Source organism: Malania oleifera, chromosome 3, assembly GCF_029873635.1.
Source record: "Malania oleifera isolate guangnan ecotype guangnan chromosome 3, ASM2987363v1, whole genome shotgun sequence".
NCBI lineage: Eukaryota > Viridiplantae > Streptophyta > Magnoliopsida > Santalales > Ximeniaceae > Malania > Malania oleifera.
This window is the reverse complement of record NC_080419.1, coordinates 68,676,051-68,700,609: the sequence shown is the minus strand read 5'-3', so window position 1 is coordinate 68,700,609 and position 24,559 is coordinate 68,676,051. Positions and strand designations below refer to the sequence as shown.

General features: G+C 36.3%; 1 protein-coding gene across 4 annotated transcripts in view; it reads right to left on the bottom strand.

The window, feature by feature from the left end:
* Positions 1-24,559, bottom strand: part of LOC131152023 (serine/threonine protein phosphatase 2A 55 kDa regulatory subunit B beta isoform-like) — a 45,371-nt gene that overhangs the window by 6,654 nt on the left and 14,158 nt on the right. Inside the window, exons 2-9 of one of the 4 annotated variants that reach the window (XM_058103593.1) lie at positions 19,118-19,221; positions 18,186-18,284; positions 17,940-18,059; positions 15,763-15,972; positions 14,840-14,931; positions 11,199-11,317; positions 10,440-10,563; positions 10,055-10,178 (exon numbers count right to left, since the gene is read on the bottom strand). In XM_058103593.1, the coding sequence (XP_057959576.1) occupies positions 10,055-10,178; positions 10,440-10,563; positions 11,199-11,317; positions 14,840-14,931; positions 15,763-15,972; positions 17,940-18,059; positions 18,186-18,284; positions 19,118-19,221 (992 nt within the window). The remainder of the gene's footprint in view (positions 1-10,054; positions 10,179-10,439; positions 10,564-11,198; positions 11,318-14,839; positions 14,932-15,762; positions 15,973-17,939; positions 18,060-18,185; positions 18,285-19,117; positions 19,222-24,559) is intronic. The other 3 variants (XM_058103595.1, XM_058103596.1, XM_058103594.1) reach the window with 3 other exon arrangements.

Below are 24,559 nucleotides of genomic sequence, written 5' to 3'. Positions count from 1 at the left end.
CCACACCCAAGCTGCCCCATTGTCATATCACCCTCTTTAGCCTTCCAGCAGAAAGTCTCTACTTCTCTTGGTTTGATTCCCATAACATTGCAAATCTTCAATGACCAGCTTTGCATGGCCCTCCAAAGGCTAATCCCCTTCAGCCTCCTCCATTCAAACCTCTCCAGCATTGCCTACATCAATCTCCTTAAACCCTCTCACCTGAAGTTCTCATCTTTATCCCCAACAAAGTCTCAATCATGTTGGGCTTTGATTTCATCACCCAAGCTCATTTCAGCCATCTCTGTTTCCAGCCTCCAAATCAACTCCTAGAAGACCATTCAGCACCAGTTGGGCTGACTTAAACGAAGCCTTCAAGACAATAATAGCTAATACCCTATGCTATTCCCATTAGGCCCAATTTCAGACAGTCCAGCACCCTCCACCTCCATAGTGTTCGACTTCCCTACCTAATTCCTCTTACACTCATTTATCTGCCCAAATTATTTCCCACATCCTACCTCCTGACTATGAGACCCAATTGGACTTCCAATAACCTGATGTCCTCGGCCAGTATCATCCTTCCCATTTATTTCGCTATCCTTTAGCCCAACTTGTTCAAAATTCAAGGGATATTGTAGCCACAATTCTTACACTGAATCTCTCTCTCTCTCTCGCCAACTGTAATTCCCCATGACATTTTCTTCTTCAGCCTGTACAGTCCAGCCAATGTTCCCACTGAAACACCCATCCCTCCAAAATCAGCTCAAAATTTTGGCATTGCAGCATATTTGGGTGTATAGCCAAACCTGTGGTAGTCTCTCCATCTTTCACAAGATTGAATGTAACACTTCGGCCACAACTCTGCCTGCTGATTAACATGAGAGTGACCATTCACAATCATACAAAACTTTTAAAGAAAAAAAGCCACCACCCTGATGCTTCTTCTCCATCCAGAAATCTCAAAGACAATACTGATTTCCCCAATTTATTTTCCAAAAATCAAAGAAAAATGACTATTTGGAAATATAAACTTCTTAAAAGATGGGTACTCTGATTTTGTTGAGATTATAAACGCACTTAAAAGTCATTTTCCCCCAATAACAGGAACAGCCTTCTTCCAGTTCTCTCCCAAATTCATAGCAGTCAGTCACCAGGCATCTCAAATTGAAAGATTTTCCTGCCTGCTTTAATCAGCCATGTGAAGAACATTCCTCTCAAATCCAATTACATGTGACCAGAACATTCCATAGATGATATGTCAGTCAGGTGATAATGTCGGTACAGATTCATATTTCGTAAATAAGTTTGGCAATGGATCAATTGGTGACAGAGGGTGTTGGCAATAAAAGGGTGATCAGCAGTGAGATTTCAGATTATGGGTGCAGAATATATTCAGAATTCAGGGTGTTACTGATTTAGGGTGGATGGGTTTCTCAGCAAAGAAAGCAACAAATGACAATGTATAATTTCTACATCAATAGAGTTCTGCAATGGGGTTTATAGATTCAACACAAAATAATTTCTCAGGAATCACTGCCAAATGACAGCAAGAGTACATTGATCCCAAAAACACAGACAGATAAAGACTTGGCCACCCATCTTTAGTATTAGAGTTGTCTTACCCCAACATAAAATCTTTTATTTCCTTTCCTTCACACAACCCAAAAAATTGATGGAAGGGATCAGACATGAGGCTTATTTCCTTTCTGTACAGGGTATTCATCTCTCTCCAGACCCAAAGTTCCTCCCAGCAGGCCCAGCAAATACCCAAGAGAAGCTAAGAAACCTTTTTTTTTTTTTTGGATAGAAAAATAAAATTTTCAAGGAAGAACAAAAGAGTTACAAACTAAAAAAGGACAAGAAATCCTTTAGGGAAAAAAATAAAAATAAAAAAATGAAGGAAAAAGGGAAAAACTAGTGTGATCTTATTAGAAACCCCTTCTTTAATCCCCTACCATCATAATTCACAGAACACCACAAACTAGCTAATTCCCCCTAGTCTTTCTTCACCTTTCTGGCATCACAAACGAACTTCGTTTCCTCAAGGACCAGATAGCCATAACCCCATCTTATCCAAATTTGTTGCACTAACACATTATTCCCATCAATTTATCCCCAAGGACACTATTGGAAATCTAATTTCAAGCCCCGTCACAAACCGAGCTTGTTCATGGCATTATGGGTGCCTGTGACTGCTTGTCTCGTGTGTTTGGGATGGAATTCTATCATGTAAATACTAGTGTAGGTTTATTTTCTACTAGTTGTTTCTCTGTATGTCAAATAAGGCAATATGACTCCTCAGTCACTTTGATGTTTCCTAGTTCTAGAATGAGATTTGCATATAAAGCTCTTTAGGGGAGGGTGAGTGTTCATCAATCTTGTAAAACTCACTAGCTATTGTCAACAAATTTAGCCTACTTGCCTCCCTCGCTAAACACACCATGTTAATGGAGGTGTTGTCAATGAATTACGTTGCTTCAATGTTTACTACTTGCTTGCCACTGCTTTCATAATTGTTTACTGCTTCCGCTGATATTTGATTGAATGATAATGAAAGTGTTTCGTGATTGAATTGTGGTCAACTATAGGGTGGGTAGTTAAGCAAGAGTGCTTTAGCTAGCGCCACACAATCCTTTCACAAAGGTATGAAAATAGTCAGCCCGTGACACCTGGTATTAGAGCTTGGTGAATTGCTATGTGAATTTAGTTACCTCCATTGTGGGATTGGGAAAGCTTTGGTAAATGACCATGGCACCAACCAATGCTGAGAGAATCGGTGTGCTGGAAGCACAAGCTGAGATAACAGCCAACAATGTGGCCACGGAGATGGCCTAATTGAGGGGACTTGTTAATGAAATGATGGAATCACAAAAGCATCAAGCAAGTTTGATAGGTGATATGTCGAAGGATTTTCAACATAATGTGGAAACTTTGCAATCGCGGATAGCTAATATGCATGCAAAGATGAATTTGATGGTTCTTGCTATGGCAAACTCCAACATTCCAAGAGTTAGCAAGACCAAGATACCATAACTCGAGATGTATGGGGGTGCCCATAATGCCAAGGAGTTGGAGAACTTATTTTTTGATATGGAGCAATGCTTTCGCGCTATGAGGACGGCCTCAGAATGGGTGAAAGTGGATACTATGACCATGTACTTGGTTGGTGACGCCAAACTGTGATGCCGTACCAAGTACGATGAAATTGAAAATGGACGTTGTGTAGTGGATAGTTGGGTAGACTTGAAGAGAAAGCTCAAGGCCCAATTCTTTCCTGAGAATGTTGAGTACAATGCTAAGAAAAAGCCGAGAGACCTCAAGCATACTAGGTCAATCAGGGAATACGTGAAACAATTTTCTGCTTTGATGTTGGATATCAAGGACATGTCGGAAAAGGATAAGCTATTCTATTTTCTTAAGGAGTTGAAACTGTGGGCAAAAACAGAACTTCATAGGCAAAGATTTCAAGACTTGTCTACCACACAAGTTGCCGTGGAACGCTTGACTGACTACACTGGTGATAACGCCGCTCCGTCCAAAGAGTTTGGCGGAGGGGGAAACAGTGGAAAGTCTTTCAAGAAGGGCAAACCCAGAAGTGGGGGAGCAGACTATAAGGCATCAACTTCAAAGAAAGCTTCATCGTCTCAAGGATTCAACACACCCAATAGAAAGGGTAAAATTTCATGCTACTTGTGTCAAGACCCTCACAGAGTTATTAAGTGCCCACACAAGGGATTACTCAACGCCTTACAAGCTTCCACTTCGGGACGAGAGGTGGAAAGTGTGAGGAAGAGGAGGATACCCCGAGGGTAGGTGCAATGCATCAGGTGAGCGCATTGGAAAAGCAAGCGAAAGTTCCAAAAGTTACACAAACAAAAGGACTGATGTTTGTGGACTTGAGGATCAATGGGAAGAGTACCTGCACGCTATGGTGGATACCGAGGCTACTCATAATTTTTTTTTCGTAGCTAGAAGCATGGAGACTCAACTTATCCTTGGATAAGGATACAGGACGCATGAAAGTAGTTAATTATGTAGCCTAACTTACTCTGGGAGTAGCCAAGCAAGTGATTGTGAAGCTTGGACAGTGGTAAGGTCATGCAAATTTCACAACAGTGCCATTGGATGACTTCCCAGTCATCGTGGGAATGGAATTCCTAAGGGGGACGGTAGTGTTGATGCCTTCTGCTGGTTCCATATGTCTAATGGGAGATCACCCTTGCATGGTGCAAACCGTTACTACAAAAGGGGAAGATGGGAAGATCCTTTCAGCCATGCAACTCAAGAAGGGATTGAGAAAGGGTGAGCGGACATATCTAGCCACAGTGGTGGTAGATGATGAAGTAGGCAAAGAGCTAGTGCCTAAGACCATCCAAGCGGTGTTGGATGAGTACAAGGAGGTGATTCCGGATAAGTTGCCTCACAACTTGCCTCCACGACGGGATGTGGAGCATGAGATCGAGTTGTTGTCAGGAGTGAAACCACCTGCTAAAGGGTCATATCGGATGGCGCCTTCAGAGCTAGTAGAGCGGAGGAAACAACTTGATGAGTTGCTGGAAGCGGGATATGTTCGCCCTTCCAAAGCACCATTCGGAGCATTGATGTTGTTTCAGAGGAAACATGAAGAGCATCTACAAGGTGTTCAACAAGCTAAGGGGGAACAGTCTGTATGTGAAGAAAGAGAAGTGCTCTTCTGCTCAGCGAAGCATCAAATTCCTTGGCCATGTGATTAAGCAAGGTCATATCCGGAGGTATATGGAGAAGGTAAGGGCAATTCAAGAATGGAAGATCCCCACAACAGTGAAGGAGTTGTGTTCCTTTCTTGGCCTTACCAACTACTACAAAAAGTTCGTAGAGGGGTATTTGAAGAGAATGACTCCAACGACAAAACTACTGAAGGAGAGGTATTATTGGCTGCACATGCGTGATTATGTGGTTCATTATACCTGAACTTGTCTCACTTTCCAACAAGACAAGGTGGAGCATAGGAAGATTGCACGGCTGTTGGAACCTCTACCAGTACCATCCAAACTGTGGAAAAATGTCTCACTGGACTTCATCACCAACCTACCCAGAGTGGGAGATCCTGCCTATACTTGTGGTTGTAGATAGGTTTTCGAAGTACGGTATGTTCATAGCCGCACCAAAGTACTGTTCGGCAGAGGAGACAACACAATTGTTCTTTAAGAAAATTTTGAAATATTAGGGTGTTCCCAAGACATTATTAGTGACCGAGACTCAAGATTCACCAACAACTTCTGGACAAAACTTTTCAAAATCCTAGGTTCACAACTTGAAATCTCTTCGAGTTACCATCGACAGACAAACAAATGGACGGAGAGATTCAATGGGCTACTAGAAAAGTACTTGCGCTATTTCGTCAACAACAACTAGAAGAATTGGGTGCAACTATTTGATGTGGCTCAGTTCTATTTCAATGCCCAAAAGAGCTCAACAACCAACAAGAGCCCTTTTGAGCTTGTTACAAGCCAGCAATAGTTGTTACCTCACACAGTGGATGAGCCGTGCAGAGGAAAGAGTCCCTAGGCGTACATCTTCACCAGAGAATGGAGATAGAATGTAGAGATTGCCCAAGCCTATCTAGAGAAAGCTTCTAAAACGATGAAGAAGTGACCAGATCAGGGGAGAATACCACAGCACTTCAACTTAGGTGACTTGGTGCTTGTTAAGCTCAATCCTGAACATATCAGGTCACTACGAGGACGAGATAGGAGACTACTTCGTAAATATGAAGGACCAGTCCCCATTTTGGCCAAAGTCGGGAAGGCCTCTTACAGAATCCACCCTCCGATTTGGTTGAAAGTGCATCCAGTGTTCCACGTCAACTACCTCAAGCCATTCAATGCCGACACCAGCGATCCAACTAGAAGTCAGTCAAACAGAACAGAGTTGAAGACAATGCAACCTAACATATGTGAAGTTGAAGAGATCCTTGCAGATAGAGAGTTCATATCCTCAAGGAAGAAGCGGCGGGAGTTCTTAGTGAAGTGGAAAGGCCTTCTTTATGAAGAAATCACCTAGATTTCCACAGAAGATATGCAACCGTTTGTGGACAAAGTTGAAGTGCACCTAGTGTCAAAGTCTACGAGGATGTCGGCCGCATAAGTGGGGGAGTGTCACAAGCCGAGCTTGTTCAGGGCATTATGCTTGCATGTGATCGCTTGTCTCGTGCATTTGGGATGGGTTTCCATCATGTAAATACTAGTGTTGGTTTATTTTCTACTAGTTGTTTATCTGTATGCCAAATAAGGCAGCATGACTCCTCGGTCACTTTGATGTTTCCTAGTGTCAAGATGAGATTTGCATATAAAGCTCTTTAGGGGAGGGTGAGTGTTCATCAATCTTGTAAAACTCACTAGCTATTGTCAACAAGTTTAGCCTACTTGCCTCCCTCGCTAAACACGCAATGTTAATGGAGGTGTTAATAAATTACGTTGCTTTAATATTTACAATTTTCTTGCCACTGCTTTCATAATTGTTTACTGCTTTCGCTAATATTTGATTGAATGACAATGAAAGTGTTTCGTGCATGAATTGTGGTAAACGATAGGCTGGCTAGTTAAGCAAGAGTGCTTTAGCTAGCGCCGCAAGGTCCTTTCACAAAGGTGTGAAAATAGTCGGCCCATGGCACCTAGCCCCCTATCTATAAATAGGACGCTAGGGGGACATTTGGAAGGAAGGTACATGCTTGCAAGAGAGGAGGGAAACACTAAGGAGAGGAGAGCAGACATACACTTGTGGTTGGAAGGGAGAAAGAGACAAGGAGCTTTAGTCTTAAGTTTCCTCTCCTATCAAGTTACATTCTTTCTCAACTTTAATTGTCTTGGATTTTCTCCATTTTTTCATCTCTTGTATTTTTGTTAGTTTTTTTTTAAATTTTTATTGTGATTATTGGTCTCCATTGGGTTGTTGGTTTGTCCTTTGGTTGCATTATTTGCCTTAGGTGAGAAATAGGCATGACTATTGGAGCAAAATTCTTTTTCTTTCTTTTCAAACTAAAATAGCAGCCTAAGAATACGCAACAAGAATTCTAAGAACTCAAGCATGGTAGGGGGGTTTCAGTAGAAGAAATGATGGTTGTAGTCAGCTAAGAATATGTAAAAGAGAGATCTATGGAGAGAGAAAGAAAGAAAGACGAAATAAAACGAGCTTGGTATTATTTTTTATTTTATATTTTTGTGATATGTATATTGGATTTTATTTTCCTTGCAAATGTTTGGATGATTTCTATTTTTTGTTAGTTTCCTTTATTTTACTTTTTATTAGGAAAATTTTTGCATGGGTCTTTATGATGGATGATAAGAATTATTATTACTCCATTTATTTTCTTGCAAATGTTTAGACAGTTTCTAATCTTTTTTGTTAGTTTCCTTTATTGTACTTTCTACCGTAGAAACTTTTGCACGAGTCTTTATGATGGATGTAAGACCATGGGCAAATTTTGTGAACATAAATAAATTCTTGCCATTGTCTTTATTATTATTATTATTTTTTTTATTATGAAAATATATTAAGTTTTCTTCTTTTATATTATTTATTTAATTTTCTTAATTGCAATAAATTGCTAAAGAACACAAAAAAATGCAAATAAATCTTTAAAATTCTAAAAAAAAATGGAAAAATACTTTTTTAAAATCTAAATAAACAAAAAATAGAAAATCTAGAGAAAAAAAAATAGAGTATGGATTTGCTTTGAAATCAAAGGACAGGCCCTTTTACCTGCATTTAATATAGATGGCATACATGCTTAATAATATTATTTGCATTTTGATTTGTTATCATGCTTGTACACTTTAATTGTGTAAAAATGGAAGTTTTAACTACACTTTTGGTTCATCTTAGAAAATAAGGCATCTCCTAGGTAGCCATTGTGATTTCACTCCGGTTTATGATGGGATGGGCAAGAGAGTCTCACTATATGGTGTTTTTCTCTCCTCCCTCCCTAGGCTCTATGAAAGTATTCTTCCTTAAGCTCATATGGGTGGAAGTAGGTGCTTACACCAATGGAATTGAAGCATGAGGGTAATTTTGGAATTCCCTATTTTGTCTTTTTCAAAACTCCATCTTTCTAAAAAAGTTAACCCTCCCTCAAATTGATTTCGAATTATTTCCTTTCAATGGCCGATGATGAAACCCTTATTGTTTTTTTAAAAATTGTTCCCTTTTTAAAAGATTTCCATTTTTTTCAAAAACTTTCCCACCTTTTGGATTCCACATCTAATCAAATATCCCCTCTTTTAATTCATCCCCTCTCTAAATGATTTCAAATAAAAATTCAATCCCAATCATCATTACTCCTTGATTTCAGCAGATTTCGATCCAAATCATCATTACTCCTTGATTTCAATCAACGGATTTCAATCTCAATTATCATTAATTGTTGATTTCAATCTCAATCATCATTAATCCATAACTTTTCAATCGACTGATTTCAACCCTAATAACCATTAATCCATGATTTCAATCAACGGATTTCAATCCCCATCATCATTAATCCCTAATTTCAATCAACAATTAACATCAATCCCTAATTTCAATCAATGGATTTCAATACACATCATCATTAATATATGATTTTAGTCCATAGATTCCAATTCCAATCACTATCAATCACTGATTTCAATAAATTAAACCCCTTTTCATCTTCTCCATTTTCTATTTTCTCTACATTTCTCAATTTTTTGGGTTTCCTAAGGCCAACCCTTTTTCAAACAAGAGTATCTTAGGATTTCTAACCCTATCATGAAGATTCTTGGACAATGAATTTTCATCAGATGACCAAAAAGGGAATTTTTCCTACCTTTTTCTTCTTTTTTATTTTAAGCACACACATCTACTCAGCAGTAACCATTCTTTGAACAGGTATCGATAGGAGTGTTGGTTGACCAATCTCCCTTAGAATGGTTGGTCAACCACCATCTCTATGCACCAATGTACTCCTGAACCCTATTCTTTGACTCGTAGATCATTTAGGGTTTTTCCTTTGTTTGCCCTTCAAAAAAAATAAAGGTGGCAACTCCGCTCTCCAATCATTCATTTCTTGTAATTAAATTCTTTTTCTTCTTTAGGTTTTCTTATTTGGTGATCACCATGCAACTCCCATTCATCAGTACCCTTGGACAGAATCCGATGTCAACACATCTAATAAAATATTTTCATCGCATGCAAACTCACCAGCAACATCTCTTTCATCCTCAAACATATATCCCCATTGCTTTTAATCAATACCCTTAAAATCCTTTTCAAAACCCTCTTTTGTCCAGTAACGCCCACCTACACTGTTGGCAGACAAAGATATATTGTATTGTCCATACCCTTGTAATTGCTAATTCCCTTATCTCTATTTTGTTCCCCCACAACATCATGATTAACCTGGGCATCATCCCAACAACCTAAGAATCATTTTGATAACTTTCCACTTTTTATCCAACCCAATGCAAAAAATAACTACACATATTACCCCTTAAAAATAATTCTCAGGAAGCTCTTTATCTGAATTCCTGTAAAATAATAGTAGGGCACTTTTAGACCAAAAAATGCCAATGGAAGAGAAGCCTATGCATTAAATACAGCTCCCCAAGGAAAAACAAATGAAGAAACAACAATTCTTAATTGAAGTGACTTGTTGGATACACAAAACTATGCAATAGAAAAATAACATTTCAAAATTTGTAACACAATAAACAAATGAATAAATAAATAAGCATATATGTATAATTACTGCAACACAAATCAAATATGAAATAACACTTTATACACTATTCTATATGAAACTTCATTTTTCTGTTGCAAATTTTTGTATGCTCCAGCCCGCATTTATAATCATAAAATACTACCATTTTAAACTAAACAATAAATCAAATGCATCAAAACCATTAAATCATTTAAGAATCAAATAAAACCAGCATCAAACCATCAACTTCTTTTTGACATCTCTAACAGTATAGAGACAAAAATATGTGCAGCAACATTCCACAACCAGATCAGATGCACTACAAATTGTTCATACAAGCTTTGCAAACTTAAATTTAAAGTTCACCAAAATATGAACCTTAAGAGTCATGTAATCTCGACTAAGTATGTGTCTTCCATCCTTTGCGAACTTAATATCTGAAATTGAGGCAATTATCTCTGTGAAGAATGATCTTGAACCAGCAACCTCCTGTTCCTCAAACCTGGACCATTAAATAAGATTGTGTTTCAAAAGACAAAAACATAAAAAAAAATAAAAACAAAATAAAACAAGAAAAACACACAAAATAATATAAGTTATAAATTTGTATCAACTTTTTGTGGTTTGAGGGCCAACTGATGTAGACTTGCAAATGTAAACTCCTCACCGCCACCCCGCCACCCATTTCTTGCCAAACACAAAAAATAACACAGAAAAACAAAACAAAACAAAAAATGTTAACAAACACCAAGAGATCACTTACAATTTGCAATGAGAGTCACATAAAGCAGATTGTCGCAGATCAATTAGGCGTATTGAGCCCTTTGAGCTACTGTATGCTAGCATATTGCAATGTATAGGATGAAATTCAGCGGAAGTTATCACCTCTGCAAGCATAAACCTCCATATGTAAATCAAGCATAAAATATAGCACTTCAGCGAAGCAAAATAATTGACATTATACAATATTGCTTGTTAGATTACCACTTCACCTAAAAGCTTAAGCTGTTAAGTAGTGGACCAACAATGTAAATCAAGCTTTATCAATCCACACGTGCAGCCCATTTGCACATGAGCTAAACCAAGAATAAATAACACCCGTACAGGGAATAAGGTAATTTTCAAGTACAACAAAATAAATGCGGCCAACAAGACAAAAGCCAAGAGACTAGGACATAATGGCAACCATAGCTCTGCTACCATGCCAAATTAACACTTTACCTCAAAGCTTAAGCTATTAGGTTGTTGAACAACAATGCATATCAAGCTTTAATGTTACTATATAATATGCATTTCTTATCATTCAACTGATAGAAGAGTGAGGAATAGCACCTCCAAATATAATTAACCGCTCCACTTCCAAAAAGAAAAGGAAAAAAGAAGAGAGGAAGAATATCCACCCCCAAAAAGAAATAAGAAGCGCAATTACTAAGCAAAACAAATATAGCATAAAGGATGCCAGTTAATCTATTGAATCGAAGATTATTTTTTTAAACAATTTCCAAAGTGCTGAGGGTTGTACCAGTTAGATCCTCCATGTTTGCAGGCTTCACATCAACTATATTGAAACTTTGATTGCTGATTTCCAGGTTCCAAAGATTTATTCGCAGATCATCAGCCGAGATAAAAGTTTCACCATCACTATAAAAAAGGAAGAGTAAAATAATATTAAATTATACATGAAGACAATGAATTCAGAGAAGACACCTAGGCAGCAATAAATGTAAATTATATACAAAGGTGATTAGACCTCAATTTCACATCATATTATTTCTCAATCACTTTAAATAATACGTTGAAAAAATATAAATTCAGTGATCAGACCATGACACATTTTAATATACTATTATAGAATTTATGAACTTCAAAAGAACTAGAAAACTCTACAAGATAACTATGTAACAAGAAAGAATGAACATGGCATATAATTTCCCTCATAAAAGAAGTGAATCTGAATAGAAGAATGTTTAGAATAGATGAAGCACACTTGCATTCTCAAAAATTTGAAACATGTCATGACTAAACTACAACTCTGCAAGAGACGGAGGATAAACACACAATGGCATGTGCAAACCACCATTCCATCTGAGCAGACATATTGGATTAGAGACTATTTTTTTCCTTCTTCTTCGGAGATGGGCGCAACAAAGCTGGAAGCCCAAAAACTATCCCTATGTTGAAGAAAAGACAGCTGCCAGGCAGAGGAACTTTAGATAGAGAACATTCAGCAGCATGTAATTCCAGGGAATAACAACAATAGTGTTCTATTTCTATAATATGGCACGACTAGGAACAGTTAATGACTTCACCAATAATTTTGAAGATATGATCAAAACATAAGTTGAATACACAAAAAAAGTTGCAAATCCCTCATGTATTCTGGAATAATTGTACAATCATCCCGCATTGAAAATAAATCATTTGATCGTCATCTAGATCAATGGTAATGAGTACCTTTTGCTTCAGGAAAGCATCAGCCACCAACAATAAAGTCAAATTGCCATCTTAATAGCAAAAGAAAAATGTAATGTTGCTGATCAAGTACATGTGACAACCAAACAAATCAGTACCCAAAAATTTGGAAAAAACAAATTTATATGAAGAAAAGGACAACAAAATGGCAGGAACTGTGAAAAAATGTCCTACTTTCCTACAAGTTCAACACCCACTCAACCTAGTAGCTAGTACGTAATTAATAATTCCCCACAAACAACATGCAATATCTCCATCAATTTTAATTAATAATGCTAAACCAGACATTATTGTTCCACCTTTCCAACATTAAAATAACAAAAAGAAAAATATTCAACTTTTATTAAAAGAAATAACCATAAACTTGTCGAACCAAGCAACAAGAATTTAACCAATAATGTCAAAAAAACAATCCTTTAGAACAAAATTGCAAAGAATTTGTTTGACTCAAAATCAAGAAGGTACTTTGCCCCTGCCCCAACCCCCCTCCCCTCGTGCTCCAAACAATGCAAAATCTTAAACCCTGTTAATGTCTGTTAACAGAAGGGCCCTAAGACCATTAGCTGGGTTTGCTCAAGTGGTAAGGGCGAAGTTGGGAATTGGTGACCTCAAAGTCCCACATTCGATGCCCCACTTGTGGTTTGTCTAGTGAATTACCAAAGATATGTCAGTGGATGCGCAGCAATGTTTTCATTGCCTCGGTTTGTGCTGACGTTGGAGTTCTGGGTCATCAAAAAAAAAAAAGGAGCCTAAGAGGCCAAAATATCAGCAAAATCAATTAAACATATTAAAACATTAATTGATTGGATTAATATCCACACAAACTCCAAGGCTTAACTCCTACTCACCTTAAGCAGTTCCTCATCACCCTGGATCACACCTCCAATACCCTCCTAACTCCCACCACTCCATTGGCAACTACTTGGTCACCGCTTCACAAATCATGGACTTGCTCACTGCAATTGACAATGCCATCACCACCACCACCCTACATTACTTCGTCACTCTCTCCAACACCATGACCCAAACCATGCTGCCACCACCACCACAAAATGCCACATGGGTGACGACAAATTTCAGACTCCTTCCAAATCCTCAATCCCCAAAAAAAAAAAAAATACATATATATAGTCAGTAAAAGTCCCATTAAAATTTGGCTATTCCCTGCTTTTCCTAATTGGCACTGAGTTAATTCCTATGCTATTTGCATTAATGGAAGCAGAGTGGTAGTGGGTATTACTAATATGACCCTTGTGAAGCAGAAGTTCACTCAACTCCAAGCTCATTTCTTCAACAATCAACATAAAGGAGTTTTCACTTTTCGCTAATGAATTTCATAGAAATCTACTGGTCAAGTACAGCCATACAGCCATGCAGATGGAAAATTTGGGAACCATAGCCTTTGTTGGCTAATATGACCCTTGTGAAGCAAAAGTTCACTCTACTCCAAGCTCATTTCTTCAACAATCAACATAAAGGAGTTTTCACTTTTTGCTAATGAATTTCGTAGAAATCTACTGGTCAAGTACAGCCATACACCCATGCAGATGGAAAATTTGGGAACCATAGCCTTTGTTGGCCTAAATATGATTCTACAGTGCAAATAGTGTTGCAAGATAAAGGGATGATAACCCCAAAAACCACCTGATCCATCTCCACAGAAACAATTTCTTCTGTAAAACTGGGAATTATAGTCTGACAAGAAGTTCAATCAAGTCAACCCAATCAAGAGGTAAACAATCAGAGTACTGTCTGGCAAATGGACTGCGATAAGAATCAGAGCCGGTAATCCAGGTAAGCTTGATTATTTTTTGGCTTGATTCAACTAATAAATTTCGATTTAGAGGTCTCTTTATGATTTTTTTTCCTCTTGAAATTAAATTGACTTGGGTATCACCTCAGGGACTTCGTTTTGTATCTGGAGGGGGTTTGGTGCATATTGACATGCTCAAATGAGAGATGCACAAATCTTTGGCAAAGACACTGGTTGGAAGGATTCCCTCAAGGAAGATCATTATCGTCCATATCCATGAAAAGGAGGTCGTCATAAATCAAGGACATAGTGTGGGTCATATTAAAGGCGCAGGCTGCCAGCATGGTGCTGGACTAGCTGTTGCTAACATGCTCATAGGCAGCTAGCCAGCTATCCAGAGCATTGGTTTGGTGTGCTTGTCACAGGCTGGGAGGGAACAACCCTCGAACTTTGTATGAATGTGAATCAAATAAACTAATATCCTGATTTAACTCGTTGATTAAATGGATATTTTGGTCATTCTAGCTCCTTTTGTTAATAGAGATTAACATGTCATGATTTTACACAGTTTTGAAAAACCCAAGGGGGTTTAGTTCTAGTGATGAGACCACAGGATACCACATAGTCTTTGAGTCAAACCATAGAGGGAGTTCCTATAATTTCCTCAATTTTTTATTTTTACAAAAAAATTGGCACAAGGAGAGAGTAGGAGTACAAATTTCATTTTGAAGACAGTGAGTCAGCATGATGGAACAGACACCACAACTCCTCAAAATTAACAAAAAAGAGTAATAGACAGTGCAACTCCAGCTGTAATTGCAAAGGCTAAACACAAACATGCAAATCAACTGAAATATCTGGCACATTATATACCATAAAAATGGAGCCAAATAAAAAGAAAAGTAGAAATAATTGCTCAATAAAAAACCATAAGGCACCTGTTATTTGAAATGGAATTTATATGATAATCATGAGCATGAGCATATATCCTTCGACATCTGGCCACAAGGCTCGTCTCCTGACTTGTAACCTGAGTATTGCAAATGCATCGATTGTAAGTGCCAGGCTCATATAAGAAGCTGCTGAATCATATATGTGCATATTCAATGATAAAAAAGATTTAACAGAGTCACCTACATGCTCTTGTGATTAATATCTTAAATTTCAATTCCAAAAAAAAAAAGGTTTCAAAATATGGGAATTTCGAGGGGTATTCTGCTGTCAATGTCAATTTCATTTCAATTTTAAAATTGATGGAAATATGTGGTAAAGCATGGAATTCTTTCATGAAACTTAAGAAACTATTAATAGAAATAATAATGCCAGATTTGCAACTAAAATATTCAAAATTAAATACATAATGGACATATTTGTGTCGTCTACGGTGCAATAGCTATAATATAATAATTATATTAAACATATTCAATTAATGTAAGTGAAATTTATAAACAAGTTAATATTATTTCTTATACATAAAGAAAATTTAGACGTAAATGGTTTAAGTAAAAAAATGTTCTAGCTGATATCAAAGTTAATATTATTTCAACAATTTCACTAAAATTTCAAGATCTCAATAAATTTTGGGTGATTCAAGAAAATTTCTAAAGAAAATTTATAGAACGGAAATTGAGTGCCATTTCAATTTTGAGGGTGGTGGAAAGCAGAAATTTCTACGGAAATTTTTGACAATTTCATGGAAGTTTAAGAAGAATACCGTGATTGAGATGAAAGAAATAATAGCATAATTCAACTGCTGCAAACATTAGGGACAACTTATATGGTACATATATTCAAAACTAATTCTTTTCCTACACTGGATGTAATAGCTGCCAAAATATAAGTAGATTAGCTTAAGTACAACTACCACAGGCAAATGTAAGGATGGGATGCCTCCAAATGGGAATGAAAAGTCATTGCTCAAATAATTTAGGGGTCTTTCAATACACCCTCCGTTCGCAACATACGCCTTAGAGCTTGATGATGTGCATGAACTTGCAACAGAACCATTGCTCAAAGATGCTGAAGGTTCCAAATTCATGTCACACACTTTCTTGACCTTCTTCTCTTGAACCTGTTCAACATTAAGGAAGAAGCAACAAGAACAACCTTCAGCTTTTGGGCATTTCTGAATCACAATATTTCCAAAAATTTATCATAAAATGTGATAGTTTTATACTAGTGTGCAGTAAATACATAGTTATCCACTGTGTGCCCCATGCATCTGGCTGTTACTTTGACTGTAATTTTCTCACAAATTAAAAAAGTACAAGAACTACAATATGTTCAACTATTCATTTATTAGTATGATAAATTTAAACAAGATAAAGCAAGATATTCAACAGAACAAGATAGGATGTCGAATTCCCAAATATTCAAAGAAAAGGAAAGCTAAAAATTCATGACAATGATAACCGAGATGAAAAGTGTATTAGCATCTGACAGATGGCCCAGGAAATTTCCAACTTTCCAGCTGGCTCAGGAAATAGCAAAATAGCCATCCTCCTGCCTTGCAACAGTTCTCACGGCAAACCCTGATTGGCGCCAAATGACATCCATCACTAGATCCAAAAGCACCAAACAAATCCCTAAATAAGGTACCTACACAAACCAAGCAACAGATCAAAGTATAAATAGAGAACTGATTCTGTACTTAAATTGCACAACCCAACCATGTACACTCCGCACTACCAAGTCAAACTCCCATCCTACAAAAATTGGAATGCCGTGCTAGCTCTAGTGACAAACCTTTCTCTGATCCACAAGAAGAAATAAGCAATCCACTGTGACATCAAGTCAGTCAGGAAAGCTAGTAAACCGATCCAAAACCTCAACAAATTCCAGTAACACACTAAAGATATAATGATATACTATTATGTCCCCCAAAATAGTGGTCAAGTAGGGGCAAAAAAAAAAAACACAAAATACAACACACCCAAACACAGGCAGACACAAGAAACAAGCCCACATCATCAAGTGTCCAAGAAGAGTCAACAGTGAATTATTTCAATACAACAATTCCAACCAATCCCAAAACATCACTAAATACAGATTATCAGCAACAGAACAAATGAGTACATCTTCAGCAGCACAGATACTTAGGGGCAGTTACCATGGCAATGACAGCTCATACCTATATCAAACATGTCCTGCATGAGATCACAATTTTAAAAATTTTATGTTATACCTGCATTCTTTCTAATGGGTGGACGGCAATGTTTTCATCCCCCCCGGTTTGGTGCCACCTGGGAGGGTCCAAAGGGCTTGCCAAGGTTGGAGTTCTGAGTTATCAAAAAAATATGTATCTGCATTCTTTCTAGGAGGATTTCTTATCCTCCTTCCATTGTGATTATTTCTTAACTAATGTTATGATATAGATACGCATCTCTTCCTTTACACACAAAGTATATAATTGTGAAAAACAAAAAAGAAAAAGAAAAAAAATATATATATATATATATATATATATATATATATATATATATAGCATCTCATGAATCACCAATCAACAAATCATGTAGGATCCCACAAAAACAACACTAATAAAAGAACATAAAGCTATAAGCTCTCCTCACACAAAATGCCATGCAATGCCTAATTCACTCAACCAGACAAGCATTTATAATGCTTATACACCGCAATTATGCAGAGCTGATATAACCATAAAACCTCAAAAATGATGATTATGTCCAATTGATGATGACAACAACAATAATACAAAGTATGTAATATTACTTGATATGCCATATAGCAACCAAACAAAAATCATTCATATTTACAACATTAACATTTAGGAGACATTTTCATGAATCTATTCAAAATAAGAGCATAGAAGGTTGGGTGACACTAGCATTGCAATTTGTTATCTGCCCATCATGTATGCAGTAATACATAGACAAACATTACTATGGAGCACTTTCGTAAAAGAGAACACAGATTTTTTTTTTTGGCAAAAAAAATAAAAATAAAGAATGCTGCAGATATGATAAAAAGCGTTCACTAGAAAACTCAGATAGTTTAAAAGTGTATAGATTCGTATACCTTCCAAAATTTAATGGTTTTGTCATTGGTGGAGAGAAGAAACAAGGCACTATTGGCTGTCTGGCACCATCTAATCTTGTTGATCTTCTCCTCAATTTCTAAGCTCTTGAGATAGTCAAACTGAACTCAAAACATAGAAATGTGGAACAACCTTAAATCCGGAGTACAATAATGAGAAATATCAGACAACTGAAGCAAAAATTATTCATCAGTAAGAAAAAATAAAAGAAAAAGAAAAGTAAATACCTCGGGTTCATGGCTCTGAAACTCAGTCTTGTAACGGAACTCAGGATGCCTACTAACTGAATAATCCCTTCTCTCCAAGTCTCTTCTATGCCCACCCTGCTACATGTTTAAACGTTCACATTGTAAAACAATGTTATCACAATGCACCAACCCCCCCCCCCCCTCAAAAAAAAAAAAAAAAAAAAAAACACACACACACACAGAACTTAATCAAAAGAAATAGTATAACCATGGTCTTAAATTTCCACGAAATAGTCGAAATTTCCGGCTTCCGTCACCCTCGAAATCGAAATGGCAGTCAATTTCCGTCTTGCATAATTTTTGTCGAAATTTCAACAATTCATCCGAAATTTATCAAAATCTCAAAATTTTAATGAAACTTGTCGAAATTTGAACGATGCCATGAAATTTCCCCATAATGCAAATGAGAGATTTAGGAGTGAAGAGAAATTTCTCTCTTAATTTATTTTATTTATTTTTATCAAAACAAAAGATTATTACAAGTGCTTTGGAAATTTATGAAAAAGTAAACTTACAACAACATTTTATTTAATCATTCATGTATAAATTATCATTATTTGTATAATAAATAACATTTAAATGATTTATGAATTTCATTTGTAATAACTAATTCACTAAATATGTTTAATGGACATAATCTTACAAATATGTTTTATGCACATATTATATTACAATTTCTCCACCTCATAGACAGCATAGATGTATTTACTTGTAATATATTAGTCCTAAAACTTACATTGTTATGTCTATTAATCATTTCTAAAGCTTTATAAAAGAATTCCGTGCTTTACTATTTATTTCCATTATTTTTTCAAATCGAAATCGAAATTTCCGTCGAAATTTCTGTACTTTTGGAGCTTCAAAATTTGAGTTGAAATCAAATATTAAGACCTTGAGTATAACCAACTTACATCCCTGGCATCAATTCTTTCAAATAAAACGACTCGACCCCCACGATCACCAGTCGCAAGATGGTCTCCAGTTTTATCGAACTCAATAGCTGAAATAATATCAACTGCAAACAGGATAGTCAAAAGGCAGGACTGTATTAGGAAAAACTATACAAACTCGAATGTGAAAAAAAAAATGCATTATTAACATTAGGAATATATACATAGTTCAAGCAACGGACATAATATCCCCAGAAGTGCCAATTCAAAAATCTAGCTACTTAGTTGTCAACCATATTGTCTTAAATAGCCAAATTAATATCAAGTGAGCAACATTTAACGCATACCTCATTGTCAACAAGTCAAATGCCAAACCATCAATATAATTTCAAACAACCGGCCCACATTGGTGATTCCAGTACAGCTAACACGGTGGAAACAGATATTGTGCTAATTGTATGGTGATTCAGTAGCATCCTCATAGCTCAAGTGGGATGAATTGGATGATCAAAAAGAATGTTATAATGAAGAAATATAATGCTATCATCAGCAATTTTTAATGATATGCACTAAATAGGAGATGCTAGAACTGGCTGTGACAGGCATGGTGTTAAGGAAAAATCTGAAATTATCAGATTTCCATTGGGGAAAAAAATGTGGAAAAAATAAATAGTAGAACAAGGAGTCTGAGATCAGCAATATGCAAACATTCCTTTTTCTCTTTACTCATTGGTGGACCTTCCTCTGTCACCAGCTTCATCATCTTTGTTCAATAATCAAACTGCAGCACACTATCCTTAACAGATATATTACCATTCTCCACACAATTAGAGAGAAATTTTGTGTACTCTGTCAACGAGCACTGACTGCAATTGACAAATCCTGATTTTCCTACCCACATGAGGGAAGGTTAGAGTCTTAAAAACTATAATCTTGTAAACTCAGACTTCTAATATTTTGGGCCTATGATAAAAGGTCCCCTTTAATAATTGAGGAAGCAGCAATTTAACCCCTTATTTCTTGTGATCAAAGTCATGTCCAACCTTACCTCAGAAAATTATCACCAATGCTGAAATGCAAAGCCTTAAAAGACAACTTTATCCTTACAAAATAGCAAAAAGGAAAATATGACTTGACGGTCTCACTTCCTTATAACCTAAGACACAATGTCTTAAAACTCCTCATTTTTTTAGATTGTAATTTATTCTCATTAACACAATTTTTTTTTTTATCCCAAAAAAGCCTATGTTAAACATTTTATATAATTTTTCGAGATTAAATTATTATTTATAATTATTTACTCAACAAAACTTTTACAAATAAATTTGGAAATCCAAACTTCTTAATCCACAGCTATATTCATTTACTTAAACATTTATAATATAAATACATTTACATTAAATCGTTTTGTGCAAATCACTATGTCACCCCACGTTGGCCAAGTTAACCTCTTTGAGTTTGGCTGAAATCCAGGTTAACATCAGTTTACTTAATTTCCAGGTTTGTGTAGTGATCTGGGCAAGCCATGTAACCAGCTCAGGTATGACCCACGGGCCAGTCCAGACTGAGTTTGAAAACCCTATTAAGACACAACACTCAATCCATATCAAAAGAACATAAATAAGTCGAGTGCGGTAAGATTATTGAGTTTTCTTGATGTTCCCATATTACACCGATGGGCTTGAGTTGTGACATTTTTCTACTAGCAATTTTTCTTAAAGCTATAAAAGATGACACGTGATACCTAAATTTTTTTTTTTTATCTCTATTTTTTATTTTTTTTCCAGTTTGAAACTACTGATTTTTATGGTTGAACTCAACCTGTAATCCTCTTTATGTCATATTCCTTTCATGAATATAGTTCTCACTATTTCATCAAATAAGGTAGGGTGTTATTCAATTGCATTATTTAATCAGCTGTTTCACATATTGTTTAGGTTTAGAGAATGGATGGCTTTGCTGGGTCAATATATTTGCAGTCAACCAGGTAAGAAGATTGTGGTCGCCTGAGGTATAAGTAGGAGCAAAAAGATCGCTTGTAACAACATAGATCCCTGACAATTTCACAAAAGGCAGTTAGAAGAAATGCTAAGGAATTATGGGTGAAGTAGATATAACTGAAATGTGCTTTAACTACACTGTAGTGTAATGGCATGACCCCTTTTCTATGAGCAATTCAAAGCAACAGTTAGCAATTAAAGATAAAGAGGATATAACTGAAATATGCTTTGCAGCCAATTGGAAAGGAACAAAAATATCTGAACATCAAGGGTTGAAATTGTAGCAATCAGAATAAAAGGGATACATTAAAAGACTTATTTTATTACACTAGCATTTCATAGGTAGGGCTAGATTTATCATTTCAAAGGTTTTGTTTTGAGCTCGGTGGCACATTGAACTGAGGGTTATATACATATATTTCAGGCCGGGGGTTGCACAAATTAATAATTAAAGGGCATAAATCCAACTGACTCAAGAATTTAGGGAGACTTGTCAAAAAACCTCATATACTTCAGGCCAAAATACCAAATAATTTTGGGCTATGAGCATGCTGTCATTCTAATCATGATTGACAACACTCTAAAAGGCACTTTCCCTAGCATTACAGAATAATTTTTTGCAAGTGAAAAAAAATGCATTTAAAGGGGCACCAAGGAAGTGGAACTACAGAAAATGAGAAGCTAAGCAACAAAAGAACCACTTACTCAAAAACGACTATAGAATCTGAAATTTCTTATAAAGAATTATTTATGCTATATAGCCCTAAAAAACCAACTATACAAAAGAAATTAGGAAAACATTTTCATTTAAGAGCACACCACTCGTTCCATCAAAATTTCTCATGTACTTCTCTCCCCAAATACCCCACATCCAGCAAGGAGAGCCCAAAGGACCATGCCTTTCTCCTCTAACGCACTACAGCCCCTTAAACGTAAGGAGTGTTATGTTTATTGTGGAATTTCTTTTTCATAAAGTGTCACAAGATGATTGCAATTCCTTTTTATGTCTTTCCAAGTTCGACAGTGCTGATTTATTCATATGTGGACTAGCTACATAATTGCTTAATGAACAAGTAGATTTCATCTCATCTTCTCAATGTACCATTCCTCGCTGCCGTCACTGGGTTTGGATAGCCCATTTTGGTTGCCAACACTTTGATCACCAACAAAAATTAATAAGTAAAATGAATTAAACAATTGGTTCCCTTACTTACCTTTTTATTTATAAAACGGAGCTGCCACATTATTTTAGTTTTTGAAAAGGTTAAACAAAGTAAAATCTTTTTTAAAACAGATTTGGTTTGAGAGTACCTTTGTACTTTTAAACCTCCTTTATTGAGGTTTAAAAGATCTAGCATGCTAAAACACTCATTCTAAGAATGGTTATTACACTTACCCTATGTGAGTGTGTGTGTCTCCCATTTTGAAGTTCAAATTTTGAGAAAAATGTTGAAAATTAGTAAAAAAAAACAACTTTATAGTATCTGTCAGTTGACTGCCTGCAAAGGGCGGTCGACAGCTTACCATAAATTTCCTTCATTTATTTATTTTTTGAAAATCAAACTTCTGGCCCTTAACCCCTTTTGAAAAGGTTTCCATAGTTTATGGAAAGGCATTTTCCCCATGGAAAGTTTCGTACTTTAGGTACCTTTTCAAAGACTTCGAACAATGCTCACAAAACAAAGAAAGGAAAGAAGAAGAAAGAAGGGAACACTTAGTTTTAAAAGTTATGGTCAAATTTACCGAGTAGATTGCCTACATAGTCTCCTTAGAGGAACCAGCCACATTTAGTTCACCAAAACATTTTCAAAAATAATTTTTAAAAAACACTTGAAATCACTTGAATCCCTTGAAACCAATTGAAGTCTATGTTGAAAAACCATTTATTTTTTTATTAGAAAACTGACTTTTCAATGAAAATTCTGAAAAATATATATTAAAATCAAGTTAAGCTTTAAGAAAACTCATTTTTCCACCCTCAAGCCACTTCATGGGTGATTGCTTCGAAAAATGTTGTTTTGCTTGTTTAAACTTGAAAAAGTGTGGATTTTTTGTGAAATAACCACAAACCCACCTTGAAATTTGATTAGAAAAGTTATAGAGAACATCCAAAAGCCACATCATGGATGTATGACCCCAAAATTTGGTTTGAAACTCTGCAAAACTTGCAAGCCTTTCAAAAATTCATTTGAAATCATTTTTGAAAGTGAAAACTCGGCCTTTTATGGAAAAACCATGAAAACCTTTAGTAAATCAGCATCCAGACTTTGACTAATCACAGTCTAATGAGTATTTAGAGTCAAAAAGACTTGAAATTCGGAAGAAAACCATGAAAAAGTGCAAAAATATGCACTTTCAGATCTGGCGGTCGACCATTTGGAGAGGGGCAATCAATCATCTGGTAGCCCAACGACCACTTTTTCAAAATGTCAAGGGGGTGGTCGACTGTGCTTGCATGCCAGTCGACCGTCTACATGCAAAATTTTGAAAAACATGAATTTTTGAACCCTAAATCATGCTCTTTCCATGCAATCAAAGTATAAAGATACTCTAGTACCCCTAGCATGTATGATCTATGTATGGAAATGGAAAAATCATGGTGAATCAAACTTGTACATTTCAAAACATGCCAACATGATTTTTCATATATACTCAAATTAATTATTTGAAAATGAATAGAATAGAGGGTTAGGCACTAACCTTATTGTTGAAAAAACCATTTGTAGATCAAGTGAACGGTATTCTCATTTCTGTACACACCCACTCAAATAGGAATGGATGAGAGAAATATGATTTCTCTCTTCAATCTTCCAAAAAACCCTTTCTATTCTACCCAAGCACCAAGCACAAAGTGTTTTTTTTTTACCATCTTTACACCCACTTGGGCGTGCCCTCATCTTTCTCCCAAGGGGTCTATTTATAGACCTCCAATAAGATGGAGGGAAAGACCTTTTGAATTTGAATTTTAAAAATTCAAATTCTAACTACCAACCACCAATTACCAACTGCCATAGTCATTGTCTGACATAAGGAAACTCTAAGACACATGACATGCCTAGATTCCTCAGCCAATCATGAGCAAACAGCTCAAAAATTCAAATTTTCTTTGGGCCAATCGACCACCTACATGAGCCGATCGACCGCATACAGGTGGTGCCAAATGGTAGAAGAAGAAAAGGGACCGGTCAACTGCCCAAAAGTGGTCGGTCGACCGCCCTATGCTGTATTTCTTACTACTTATCATATTAGATAGTGTGCTCTCGATCAGGCGAATTGGCAGAAAAGGATTCATGTAGCCAACCCCACCTAGTGAGAGTTGAGGCTTCTTCTTCTTCTTCTTCTTCTTCTTCTTCTTCTAGAGTTAATATTTCACATATTCAGCTCGGTTTTCATTATCTTATTTGGTAAAAAATGACCATCAACACTTGCATTAATGTATTTATTACAACTTATCATATTAGAT